Source organism: Euleptes europaea, chromosome 1 (genome assembly GCF_029931775.1).
Source record: "Euleptes europaea isolate rEulEur1 chromosome 1, rEulEur1.hap1, whole genome shotgun sequence".
NCBI lineage: Eukaryota > Metazoa > Chordata > Lepidosauria > Squamata > Sphaerodactylidae > Euleptes > Euleptes europaea.
The window spans coordinates 96,140,970-96,153,846 of NC_079312.1; the positions used below are offsets into that span (position 1 = coordinate 96,140,970).

The window sequence follows — 12,877 nt, forward strand, 5'->3', positions numbered from 1 at the left end:
GAGGAAGAGCTGGAAAAGATAATGGGCAGGAATGAGGTTTGTGCATGGTCAGGAGCTGGAGGTGTGTATTACCCATGGTTCAGAAAAAATAGATTCCAATAGGCAGATATTGGGGAGGAAAAGGTATGCAGCTTTATTAAACAAAAATAACCCTGTATCCAGGCTAATAACCTTAGGAAGATGGGAAGTCGTCTCCTGGGAGGTAAGCCACTTCGTCCTGTCTGGTAGCCCGTCCTTGTTCTGCAGACGCTCCTTCTCTGGCTTCTTATCTGGAGCCCTCTTCTCCTCCTCTCTTCAGTAGTGAGCGAAGCCAGATTTATTTCCCCATCACCAGGTGCTCATTATTTACAGTGCAGTGTGAAAGTTAATGACCTGAGATTGCTCTCACATGGGGAATGGCTGCATTGACCACCATCTACCTCCTCGTAGTACAATGGTCTTCTGCAGTTTCCACTACATTCCACCCTTGGTGATCAATACACCCTTCATCCATGTGTTCCTTATAGCAACTCAGGGTTCAACTATTTACAGTCATCTTGGGTTTTTCCTTAGTTTTGTCATATCCAGGCATATTGGAGAAGGAGCATTCGCCACTATGACCCAATACGTCACTCCTGGTCCTTTACAAATTATTTCTCCTGGCTGATTTGGTTTATCTGGATATACAACCCAGACTTTCTGCCCTGGGATGTAGTCAACATCTGTGGAGTCTTGCTTTGGGTTCACCACTTCTTGTATAGCAGGCAGGCGTATTCGCTCACATAATAACTGGGCAATTCGTTGACCTGCCCCACAGGTTAGATCATATGGGCTGGTATTATGCAGAATAACACTTAATTCCTCTTGGTCATCATGATTCACTACCCCACCTAGTATCTGAAGGCCTTTGAGGGCTAGGCTGGATTGTGGCGCAATCTGTCCATAAGTGTCAGAAGGGACTGTGACTCCAATTCCCAGGGGTACATTTGTTTGTCCTCCTGCAGGAATAGTCACCTCTTTTGGAGTTATCAAATCCATCCCCACACTATTGGGGGTGGTTCCAATAGGTAACACACCGTATGGATGAACTTTCCAAACCTTCAGGTGTGGCACTGGGATAGGTACTTTTAAACCCACCATTCTCTGGAGGGGTGTCTGGCCTGCTCCTAGAGGCCGACTATTTAACTCAAATTCTGCTAGTTCCCAAACAGTTCCCCATTTTTTTAGGGTGTGGTCAGGAGTTAGTTGTCGTATTTTTTGTTTTAATAGCCCATTCATCCTCTCTACTAACCCTGCTGCCCTTGGGTGATAGGGGATATGAAACACCCAATGAATGTCCCACTCACGAGCCCAATCTTGTACCTGTGCTCCTCGGAAGTGGCTAGCATTATCTGTCTGGATTGCCATGGCTACTCCATATCTTCTGATAAGAAGTTCCAGACCCCGGATGGTGTTCTGCTGGGTGGCTCTGGCACATGGATAAGTTAGGAGGTAACCTGAGCAGGTATCAACCATGGTTAGTAGATATTGCCATCTGCCATGCTGAGGTAGAGGACCAATATAATCTACTTGCCATATTTGCCCAGGTGCCTTGCCTCGGTGTAGCTGTCCCATTGGTACCTTTGAAAGAGGAACCTGCTTTAAAGCAGAACACAGGTCACATCTAGCAGTTGCTGTAGTAGCTGCATCTATAGAACAAGAAATACCTCGCTGCAATGCCCATTCCCTGGTAGCCTTGGCACCCAAATGCCCAGACTTTTCATGGGCCCATCGAGCAAGGATCAACAGTTCATCTTCCTGGTTCTGCTTGGGTCCCACAGCTCGCACACGGGCCAACTGATCTACGGCTTGGTTGTACAATGCTTCAGGAGTGCCAGAAACATGTCCATCAACATGTCCTACATACACAGATATATATGATAGCACATTATCAAGACGTTGCCATAGCTCCTGTCCCCATAATTGGCGCTTATGGATGGTAAACCCTTCCCGTTTCCACTTGGGAAACCACGTGGTCAATCCTTTATATACTGCCCAGGAATCTGTATAAACATATACAACATCTTCCTGCTGTTCTACAGCTTGTTCTATGGCCATTACCACAGCCATTAACTCCGCATATTGGCTGGATTTTCCTTTCCCAGCTCTGGTTAGCGTGAGCTGTCGTTTGGGGTTTAGTGCAGCTGCACGCCAGATTTGTTCTCCCCCCTTATATTTAGCTGAACCATTGGTAAACCACACAGCCTCACAATCTACTTCCAGGTATGGGGGAGCTTCTTTGATAGGAGATGCTTCTAGAGTTGTGACATCTTCGGGTATTTCTGTATTCACTGGAGTGAGAGCCAATACCTGTTCCTGCAGGGCACTCACTCCCTGAGGGCCAGGATGGGCCCTCTCTGAAATATACCACTTCCATTTGATAATGGATGATTGCTGCGCCCTGCCATGACGAGGACTAGCTGACTCATCCTTCACCCAGTTCATAATGGGTATACTGGGTCTCATTACTACTAACTCATGGCCGGTGAGTCTTTCAGTCTCGACTAGAGCCCAGTAACATGCCAACAGCTGACGTTCAAATGGGGAGTAGTTTGCCGCAGCGTCTGGCAGCCTTCGCGACCAGAAACCTAAAGGCACACGTTTCCCTCCTTGCCCTTTTTGCCATAAGCTCCATACAGCTACGTCTTGGTTAGCGGAGACTTGTAGCTCAAAAGGGAGCCCTTTTACATAAGGACCTAGAGGCATTGCTGTTTCTATAGCAGCCTTTGCCTCCGATAGTGCAGTCTGTTGACATTCCCCCCATTCAAACAGAGCTTTCTTCCTAGTCACTTGATAAATGGGGCGTAAGATCTGAGCTAGATGTGGTATGTGTTGCCTCCAGAAACCCATAAGACCCACGATGCGCTGGGCCTCATTCTTAGAGGTAGGGGGCTGCAAGGCTGCTATTACATGTAGCACGGTATGTGTCTCACCGGTCCTGCCCAAACCACCCCTAAGAACTGTACCTGTTGAGCTGGGCCCTGTATCTTCTTTGGGTTGATTTCCCAACCTCGAGATCGCAAATGGTCCACTACAGTGGTCAGTCCTTGCTGCACCTCCTGTTCTGTAGGGCCTGAAATCATGATATCATCAATATAATGGGCTATGAACAAAACAGGACTCAGGACCACTTGACTCAAATCTCTTGCTATGAGTCCATGACATAGGGTGGGACTATGCAAATACCCTTGTGGCAAAACTTGGAAGGTATATTGCTGTCCCTCCCATGTGAATGCAAATTGGTCCTGCGAGGCCTTATCAATGCTTATGCTGAAAAATGCATTGGCCAGATCAATCACAACATGCCACGCCCCAGCATTCTTTTCTATCTTTTCTAGTAATGTAACCATATCTGGTACTGCTACAGCCAAAGGTGGAGCCTGTTTGTTTAACCCACGATAGTCTACAGTCATTCTCCAGCTTCCATCTGGCTTTTTTACAGGCCACACGGGGGAATTAAAGGCAGACATTGCAGGCCTGAGGATTCCTACCTCCAAGAGTCCTTTTATAGTCTCTGAAATTTCCTTATGCCCACCTGGCAAGCGATATTGCTTTATGGTCACTGGATGCTTCGGTGGGGGAATATGCAAAGGAGTCCACTTTGCTCTCCCCACTATGATGGAGCGAATGCCAAAAGCAAACCTGCCCACAGGGGTCCAGAATTCCTTTCCCTTGAGTAAGTCAATACCAATTATGTATTCTGGGACTCGAGAGACCAAAACGGTAGCCCAAAAGGGTGCAGATTTTCCCAGAGCAAGACGTACTCGCACTTGCTTTGTGCTTTCCTCCCCATCCCCATATGCATTAATGTGCACAACAGGTCCTACATGCTTGTCTGGGTTTCCATGTAAGAGAGTGGCTTCTGCCCCTGTATCCAATAAGGCCAGTACCCGCTGTATGTTGCCTTTAGACCAATATATTGTGAGGGGTATATGTGGGCGTGGGTCTCCAGGAATGGCTGTCTTTATTAGCCTTTTCACTGGAGCCTTGCCATGCCCCTAATCTAAAGGTATAGGTACCTCCCACCCCTTTGACATATTGGGTGCAGGTGAATACCAGAAGTCCTCCTCCTCCTCAGGTGGAGCAGTTGGTGTTACTCCTCTCACCTCGACTCCTTTGGTCTGTGGTACCTTCCCTTTCTGCTCCTGAGGAGCACATTTGCGTCGCCACAGCTGGAACAGGTCAGGTGTTGGAAGGCCATCAATCTTCTCCTTTTCCACTCCTTGCCTAAGGAGCTCAAGAAACATCTGTTTTCGGGTTATTTTTGGCCCTTTTGTTCTATCCTTGGACCTCTCCACTGCAGTTCGTGCTCTGGGCTTATTTTCCCTGGGAACATCCCCTAGCTGTCCCAGAAGGATTACCACATCCCCCACTGCTCGCCCTTGAGCAGGTCCCAGCAGGGCTAATAGAGCACCATGCAAACTAGGCGGGGCTCCCCTAATTAGCCGTGCTCTCATACCTGCCATTAGGGGCATAGGGTCAGGACCTGGGAATCCCTGGATATATATCCCAGTCTGCATTGCCATGCCCCTAAGCTGTGCTGTTGCCTCAGCAATGGTGTTCCAGGGTGGCAGATGTTCTTCCCAGTCCATGGGGGCAGGGTACCGTTGTCTGATGCCCAGGCAAACCCAATCAAAGAGGGTCTGTGTTTGACCAGTAGCCCCCCTCAAATACCCATTAATGAGCACATCATTAGATAAAGCACCTAATTTCAATAGCTCCTGGGGGCTCATATGCACACCTGTATAGCCTTGGTCCCAAAGCCGTACCAACCAGTGGCTTAAATACTCCCCCGGCTGCTGTTTAGTATTTTTGGTGATTTCAGTCAGCTCCTGCTGGCTGAAATCCCTTACAGTGCGAGTGACCTGTGCTTGCCCTCCAAGTGGCCCTTTGGCCTTGTTGGTAACCAGAGGTCTTACGTGCACTTTCTCCTCGCTACTACCTTCCCCCTCAGTCCACTCTGCCTCACTGGAATCCCCTGAACCTGAGGAACTCCAGTCTTTAGGGATGTTGAGTGCTCTGATTTTGTAGGGGTCTTTCTTCTGCTGCCGGTTCCGTTTAATCTTCGTGACACGAACAGCTATAGCCCCTGCCTGTTCCTCAGCAGCATTCCTGCCTTCTCTTGCCTTCTTCAAGGCTTCCTGCAGAATTAGTTGCTGTTCTTTTAAGGCACTTATTTCTGCAGCCTGCTCTTCCACCTGCTTCCAAGAAGCTTCCAACAACTCCCAGACCATTCTTAGTGCAGTGAGAAGTAGCCAACCCACTTTGCCACATTCCTCTACACCTGCACCTTCCCTTATTCCTATTTTTTTTAAGCATTTACTTATTGCCCAGGATGTGGGACCTCCTGCTTTTTCCAGCTCTGTGTCCCATTTGGTAGGTGGGGTTATTGAATTTAACATGTGTGCAGCTGGGGCCCATGCACTGGTACAAGACCATCCTGGGACGTAGCTTTGCACATTCCCTGCATTCCTTTGTCCCCATATTGCCTCTGGAATCCTGCTCACAGCGCCAATTGTATTACCCATGGTTCAGAAAAAATAGATTCCAATAGGCAGATATTGGGGAGGAAAAGGTATGCAGCTTTATTAAACAAAAATAACCCTGTATCCAGGCTAATAACCTTAGGAAGATGGGAAGTCGTCTCCTGGGAGGTAAGCCACTTCGTCCTGTCTGGTAGCCCGTCCTTGTTCTGCAGACGCTCCTTCTCTGGCTTCTTATCTGGAGCCCTCTTCTCCTCCTCTCTTCAGTAGTGAGCGAAGCCAGGTTTATTTCCCCATCACCAGGTGCTCATTATTTACAGTGCAGTGTGAAAGTTAATGACCTGAGATTGCTCTCACATGGAGAAGGGCTGCATTGACCACCATCTACCTACTCGTAGTACAATGGTCTTCCGCAGTTTCCACTACAAGGTGAGAAAGGAGAAAGTTCACATCCTGGTCTAAAATAACCAGCCACATCTTTTACTGCAGGATAGTCTTTGTTTCCCCTTGAGAAATTATGGAAAGCTACTTCACGTAAGGCCTTGGGGGAACAGAAGTAGCAGTGAAAGGGGCAGGCCTCTCCAGTAACCCCAAACCATTTTCCCTCACAGTGGCTCATCTGAATCAAAGCGAATACTCTGCTTACCAAGTTAGACTATTCCAGTTACATCCCACTAGAGAGATGCAGCTTACAATGGTTTACCTTTGGCCATTCCTGGCTGCTGAACACCAGAAGAATTGACAGGATGTGGGTTTGGCACTGTAGTCCACTCTTTCATTTTAAGCCAAGAAGACATTTTTAGTAGTTCAGATACCCCAATTACCAAGAGTGCTGTCTTCCCAGAGAAAGAAAACATAGCTTCCTTCTCCACAGCCTGGGAGCTTCTGGCTGGACATTAAAACCAGAATAATTAAAATGGTATTCGTTTGAAGTAAAATCTAATAGGAATATTAACTCTGAAAGGGATGAAGTACATAGGCATCTATTAGACCAACTACCATTTTATGACCACAGTGTTTATTTGCTTCCATCATTTATCAATTGATTTTTGCTACATGGGCACCTGATGATGTACAACATGTTCAAAATATAGAAAGGTAACATTAAGTAAAAGAGCCCCGTGGTGCAGAGTGGTAAGCTACAGTACCTGAGTTTGATCCCGACGGAAGTCGGTTTCAGGAAGCCGGCTCGAGGTTGACTCAGCCTTCCATCCTTCCGAGGTCGGTGAAACGAGGACCCAGCTTGCTGGGGGTAAAGGGAAGATGACTGGGGAAGGCGCTGGCAAACCACCCTGTAAAAAAACAAAGCCTGCCTAGGAAACGTCGAGATGTGACGTAACCCCATGGGTCAGGAATGACCCGGTGCTTGCACAGGGGACCTTTACCTTTAACATTAAGTAAATCAGCAGAATGTCTAATTCTCCAACACAAAAATCTATGAAAACAAAAACAGACCTGGTTCTCCAGATTAGAGTCCACCGCTCTTAATCACTACACCACTTTAACTCTGATACAGTAACAGAACTAATAAGAAGAAGGTCCAAATTTCTGGCAAAACATGTAAATTAAAAAAGAGGTCCAGTGGTATCTTACAGAACAACATTTATTCCATCATGAGTTTTTATGAATCAGAGCTCATTTCTTCAGATGCTGTCAGGAGGAAATCATATTCCACGTTTTTATAGGGGAAATGACCAAAGGGAAAGGAAAAAGGGACGGCTTTGGGAGCAGAGAGAGTCTTGGTGTGAATCCTGTTCATGAAAAATGTGAGCGAGGGATAAACAATCTTCTTCTTTTTTTTTGCCTGAGTGCCAGAATAAACACAATGTCCATCTGTAAAGGTGCCAGCAAAGAAAAGGGAGGAGAAGACACAATGGAAGCAAGCTGAATCCCAGAAGCACTGCCAGAACCTTAGAGGCTCACCTTGGAGCTGGCTGGTGGCAGCGCATGTCTGGGAGGTGTTGACAAGTACAAGCTTGGCTGTCATCTTCTCCCACACTGCCAGGCCCAACAGTGCAGAGCTCCCAGGGCCTCAGGAGCCCAGCTAGGTTGCTAGGTTACAGAACTGTCCCTGCACGCCCAGTGAAATGGTCCGACAGTTTGGTGTGAATCCTGTACATGAAACACGTAAGACAGGCATGGGAAGGAAGGAAGGAAGAAAGGAAGGAAGGAAGGAAGGAAGGAAGGAAGGAAGGAAGGAAGGAAGGAAGGAAGGAAGGAAGGAAGGAAGAAAGAAAGAAAGAAAGAAAGAAAGAAAGAAAGAAAGAAAGAAAGAAAGAAAGAAAGAAAGAAAGAAAGACAGACAGACAGACAGACAGACACCATGTATTGGACATGATAAAGAAGGTACTTGAACAAATAGATTGAAGAAGAAGAAGAGTTGGATTTTATATGCTGACTTTCTCTACCACTTAAGGAAGAATCAAACTGGCTTACAATTGCCTTCCCTTCCCCTCCCCACAACACCCTGTGAAGTAGGTGGGGCTGAGAGAGTGTGACTAGCCCAAGGTCACCCAGCTGGCTTCATGTGGAGGAATGGGGAAACAAATCCAGTTCACCAGATCAGAGTCCACCTCTCTAAACTACAGCTCTTAACCACAACACCACGCTGGTTCTCAAACTATGTAGCCTCATTGTTTTCCTCTGATCTTCTGATCTAGATATTTTCAAATCCCTGGAAAAAGGAGAAGAATGCAACATCCGTAGGCTTGGGTGTCTTGTCATAACACACTGGCTGCTTCCTGTGTCAGATCAGGCATGATTGGAAGCCAGTGAACTGATGAAGCACCTCAAAGCCAGAACTGCATGCAAGCTGCAGCCCACAACTGTCCTCATCCCCAACCCATAAATGTTGCTTACAATGAGGAGATAGCTCTGAGACCAGGGTTTTTTAGGGCTTGGTGGAAAGAGAAATCATCTGGAGAGCTGGTACAGCAGCCTATATGGTATGTCTGATCCCCAGATTTCAGCTTGCTCACCTGCAAGCTATCGTTTGCTGGCAGGGCTGCTGGGGGTGGGGTAAGAGAGTTGTAGAGGTCCTCGTGACCTCGGGGTGTATGAAACTGGGCAAGTCATATGATGTGTGTGTTGTGTCTTGGTAGTGTGAGGGGGCCTCCCAAAGAAATCTTTTTGGGGAGGGGGGGATAGTAGCTTTCACCAATCCTGTTCACCATTGGTGCAAATGCTGAGCCTTTAGAGCCCAGCTACCGATAGGGTTGCCAGGTTCCTCTTCGCCATCGGTGGGAGGTTTTTGGGGCGGAGCCTGAGGAGGGTGGGGTTTGGGGAGGGGAGAGACTTCAATGCCATAGAGTCCAATTGCCAAAGTGGCCATTTTCTCCAGGGGAACTGATTTCTCTCAGCTGGAGATCAGTTGTAATAGCAGAAGATATACCTGGAGGCTGGCAACCCTAGCTACCGAGGTTGCCAGTTCAAGACTTGGCAGCCTACACACCTGTTTTTCTCCCCAAATTCCCCCTCCAAAGCTGCCTTTCTTTTATAAACAAGAACATTGGGGACTTTCTTGGACAGACTTGCTCGAAAGATGTTAAGTTCTCAGTGGTCATTTATGCATGGGAGTTTTACCTGAGGGTCGTTGGTGGCTGGACTCACACTCTTCTGTTGGGAATCTATGCACCAGCCATCTCCCACGCTCAAATCAAGTCCCGCCTCTTTAAACGCTGCTCTGTAATTGGCTTACTTCGCAGTGCTCACCATGAGAGAAGATTTCCTCCCCACAAAACCCAACGCATAAAAAAGCATTTTAAGAACAAAAAACGGAGCAATCTGAAAGGGGGGGGGGAATCCAAGCCTCGTTTTTAAAAAGCCTTTCTTTTGCTCAGAAAGAGCTCCGAGGAAGCCGGAAGCACTTGAATCCCCACCTCTTTACACACTACTCTGTGACTGGCTGTGAGAGAAACTAATCTTCTGTGTTTCCCCTGCTTGCCATCTGCATGGAAATTTGAGCTGGGCTGAGCTCAGGGCAGAGGGAAAAGTTGGATTAACAGAGGAACAGGTGGACCCTGGTTGGTTTTGTGTTGGAACAGCGTTGAGCTACCAAGGAATGGGATATCGTGCATACTGAAAAGTTAGATCCTGGCTGAAACAGGGAATAAAGGGGGTTACAGCGACCATGCATGAATGACCAGTTTTTGTATTAGTATGCAGGTGCTGGCTGAGCACTGAATACTGACCAGCTTATTTTAGAACTGCGGGAATGGCCATTCTAGCTGAGCTGTAGATTTTCCACATGTGATATCTTCCACCCACAGCCCCCCTTTTTTCGGTTTCATATACCAGATATATAGATGTGCATTGCCCATTTGAGGCAATCTTTCTCCATTTCCTATGCTTGCTCTTACAGCCTCGGCTTTGGGCAAAGTCCTTTTCATTATCCCTCCCTCTTTTCCCCAGCCAAAGAACACAAATGCCATGGAGAGCTGGTTCAGTGACTGATTAGTGCTTGCAAACTGACATGCATACTGCCACGACCTAGTTCACACAATAGGCATTGTGAGCTCAAGCAGATTCAGACCTTTTAACCAAGCACGTAAAACATTAACAAACATCTTTTTGCAGAACTAGCTGGCATTTTTAAGTAACATATTTGCAATCAATAAACTCCTAAACCCATGTTCCATGAAATAAAAATAATTAAAAATACCAACTGGCTCTGTGAACACTTTTTTATTTCCATATAATGTCACACACCAAGAAGGATGTGCCTTTTTCTTACAACGCACTGTCCGAGCAGTTTTTGTGAAGGCTATTAGAGTGTGGTTTTAATTTGGCCGGCTGTTTATATCACTGCTGAGTCTAATTCACCTGGAGTCAATCGTCACCGTTTAAAACACAAGGAAGTGGAAGAAACTTGTGCTAATCACAATTCCCCTGTCAAGGCAGTCACCGGGGCATGGAATGGTCCAGATCAAAACTCCAGCTGTGTAAACTGTTTAAATTCTGGACAGAATCTATAGCTATAAGAGCTGAAATGTGATCCCTCTCTTTACCCCACATGTTCCGTCTTTTAGAAGTTTAGAATTCTAGATTCAGATTTCCCATGTGGAGCAGATCTGTAATATAAATGGATTAAAGGCTTTAAAAGAGGTGGGAGTGGGGAGTGCGTTTTTCTCTCATATATGCATGTATACACACAAAGGGATATATATATACGTTTTATATCTCTGCACTAACTGCAGGCATTCCCTGGTCAATTCTGTAAGCCAGCAAATTACCTGTTCATTTAGCAGGTTTCCCCTCCAGCGCTTTTCTAACATTGAATCTATAAGCCCCCAATACATCTTGCCAAATGTCCTTCCCAGGAGTAAATATTTCTGTTTGAGTCCAAAACCAAGATGACATAATGCGACTGGACAGATTTCAAGGGACTTCCACTGTTAAATTACTCCACGAATCTGCCTAATCTGGGCCTAAAGCATACTCACAGAAAAGCTGCAATCTTTTTTCTTCTTCCACCTGGAACAGAAACAGGCTTTAACCATAGGAGCTTGTAATAGAAAAAGTGTACCCTTGAGAGTTTTATGTGCAGCCATCAGCTGGAAAAAAATGACATCTTTCCAATCAAGATGTAGATGCCTTGTACTAATTGGACTTGGGGAAGTCTTGGAGCCAAATTGATTGCATTTCTAGTTGTTTATATATTCCCATTAATCATTATTGTTTCCTACAAAACAAGCCTGCAGCCTGACTTCATTCCCCGTCTTCTTTAAACAAAAAGTAGTTCTTTCAATATTCTTCGGAAATTGGCTGGCTGCCTCACCAGGGCTCAAAAGAGATTGGACTGCTTCATACTGATTGAAATAAACCCCTGGTGCCATCCTGTGTCAATAGATTAAACGAAAGATAATTGAGGGAGAATAATACAAAATGATTCCATTTGTCTTTCTCTCTGTCTCTTGCTTACTTATTTAATGTGTGCTGTTTGTCTTAAACCACCAGAAATAAAAAATAAAGAAGGGACACAATGGCTATGAAATATACACACAGCCTTCACACAAGGTTATCCTTTCAGTAGACATAACAATGATATCCTTTGAGAGAACTACATTAACAAGCACCACTGTTCAGTGTGGAGGCATTCGGACAGGGGGCAAAATTAAGGATTCAGCTACAGTTTCTGGGAACTAGGTGGGGACTTGAGTCCTAGACCAGCCAGCTTTTCTTCCAGTGTCTCTCCTTCCTCCGTTTTTAACATTATATTCTCAAGGTTTAAACCAAGAAAGCCATGTAGAGGTAAAATATTAGGGGGAGAAAGCTCCTTAGTTATAAAATCAAGTACTAGCGGGGGGGGGGGACACCCAGATTTGAACATTTTTTCTTCAAAGGGGCTTGTGGACATGAGTTGGGAGTTGCATCCACCAGCAATGCCCACCAGAGGGCAAAATAACAGTCTTCTGTATAACTTTCCAAGCTTCTTTGCCAAGCTTTATGTTGTTTTCCCAGGGGACCCCTGGGGACCCCTACTTTGAATAAAAACTAAACATCTAGAAGTCTGATAGTAAATTAATTCTGTGGTAAATCCCATGGGAAGAAAATATTTTAGTCAATACTCCCAAAATCCTTATGAGCAAAAGAGAGTGGTTGATCCCTTTCAGGTGAACACGTTCATACATTATTTTGTTTTATGTCAGCTGGACTTTCGAATATTGTTTCATGTATGGGATTTAGCTTAATACATTGAGTATGAGATTCACATACTCTCTCTATACCATGCATAATTTTATAGACTTCTATTATGTCTCCCCTTATCTGCCTTCTTTCCAAGTTAAACAGCCCTAAACGTTTTAATTGCTCCTCACAGGGCAGTGACTCTAGTCCCCTGATCATTTTGGTTGCTCTTTTCTGCAACTTCTCAAGCTCTGTAATATCCATTTTTAGGTGTGGTGACCAGAACTGCACACAATATTCCAAGTGTGGTCTCACCATCGATTTGTACAAGGGCAGTATGATAGCAGCAGTTTTACTCTCTATTCCTTGTCTAATTATGGCCAGCATGGAATTTGCATTTTTCACTGCAGCCACTCACTGGGTTGACGTCTTCATCTAGCTATCCACTAACAACCCAAGGTCCCTTTCTTGGTCTGTCGCTGCCAGCACAGATCCCATCAGTGTATATGTGAACTTGGGATTTTTTTGCCCCAATATGCATCACTTTACACTTGCTCACATTGAATCTCATTTGCCATTTTAATGCCCATTCCTCCAGTTTGAAGAGATCCTTTTGGAGCTCTTTACAGTTTGATTTTGTTTTAACCATACTAAATAATTTGGTGTCATCTGCAAATCTGGCCACCTCACTGTTCATCCCCAACTCCAGGTCATTGATGAACAGGTTGAAAAGCACCGGTCCAAACACAGAT

At 45.7% G+C, this 12,877-nt stretch overlaps 1 protein-coding gene across 1 annotated transcript; it reads right to left on the bottom strand.

The window, feature by feature from the left end:
* Positions 1-531: 531 nt before the first annotated feature.
* LOC130475863 (uncharacterized) lies at positions 532-7,488 on the bottom strand. The gene is given in 4 exon segments (XM_056847770.1): positions 532-2,927; positions 2,930-4,016; positions 4,125-4,240; positions 7,425-7,488. Coding segments are annotated over 4 exon segments (3,663 nt in total).
* Between the last annotated feature and the right edge of the window lie 5,389 nt (positions 7,489-12,877).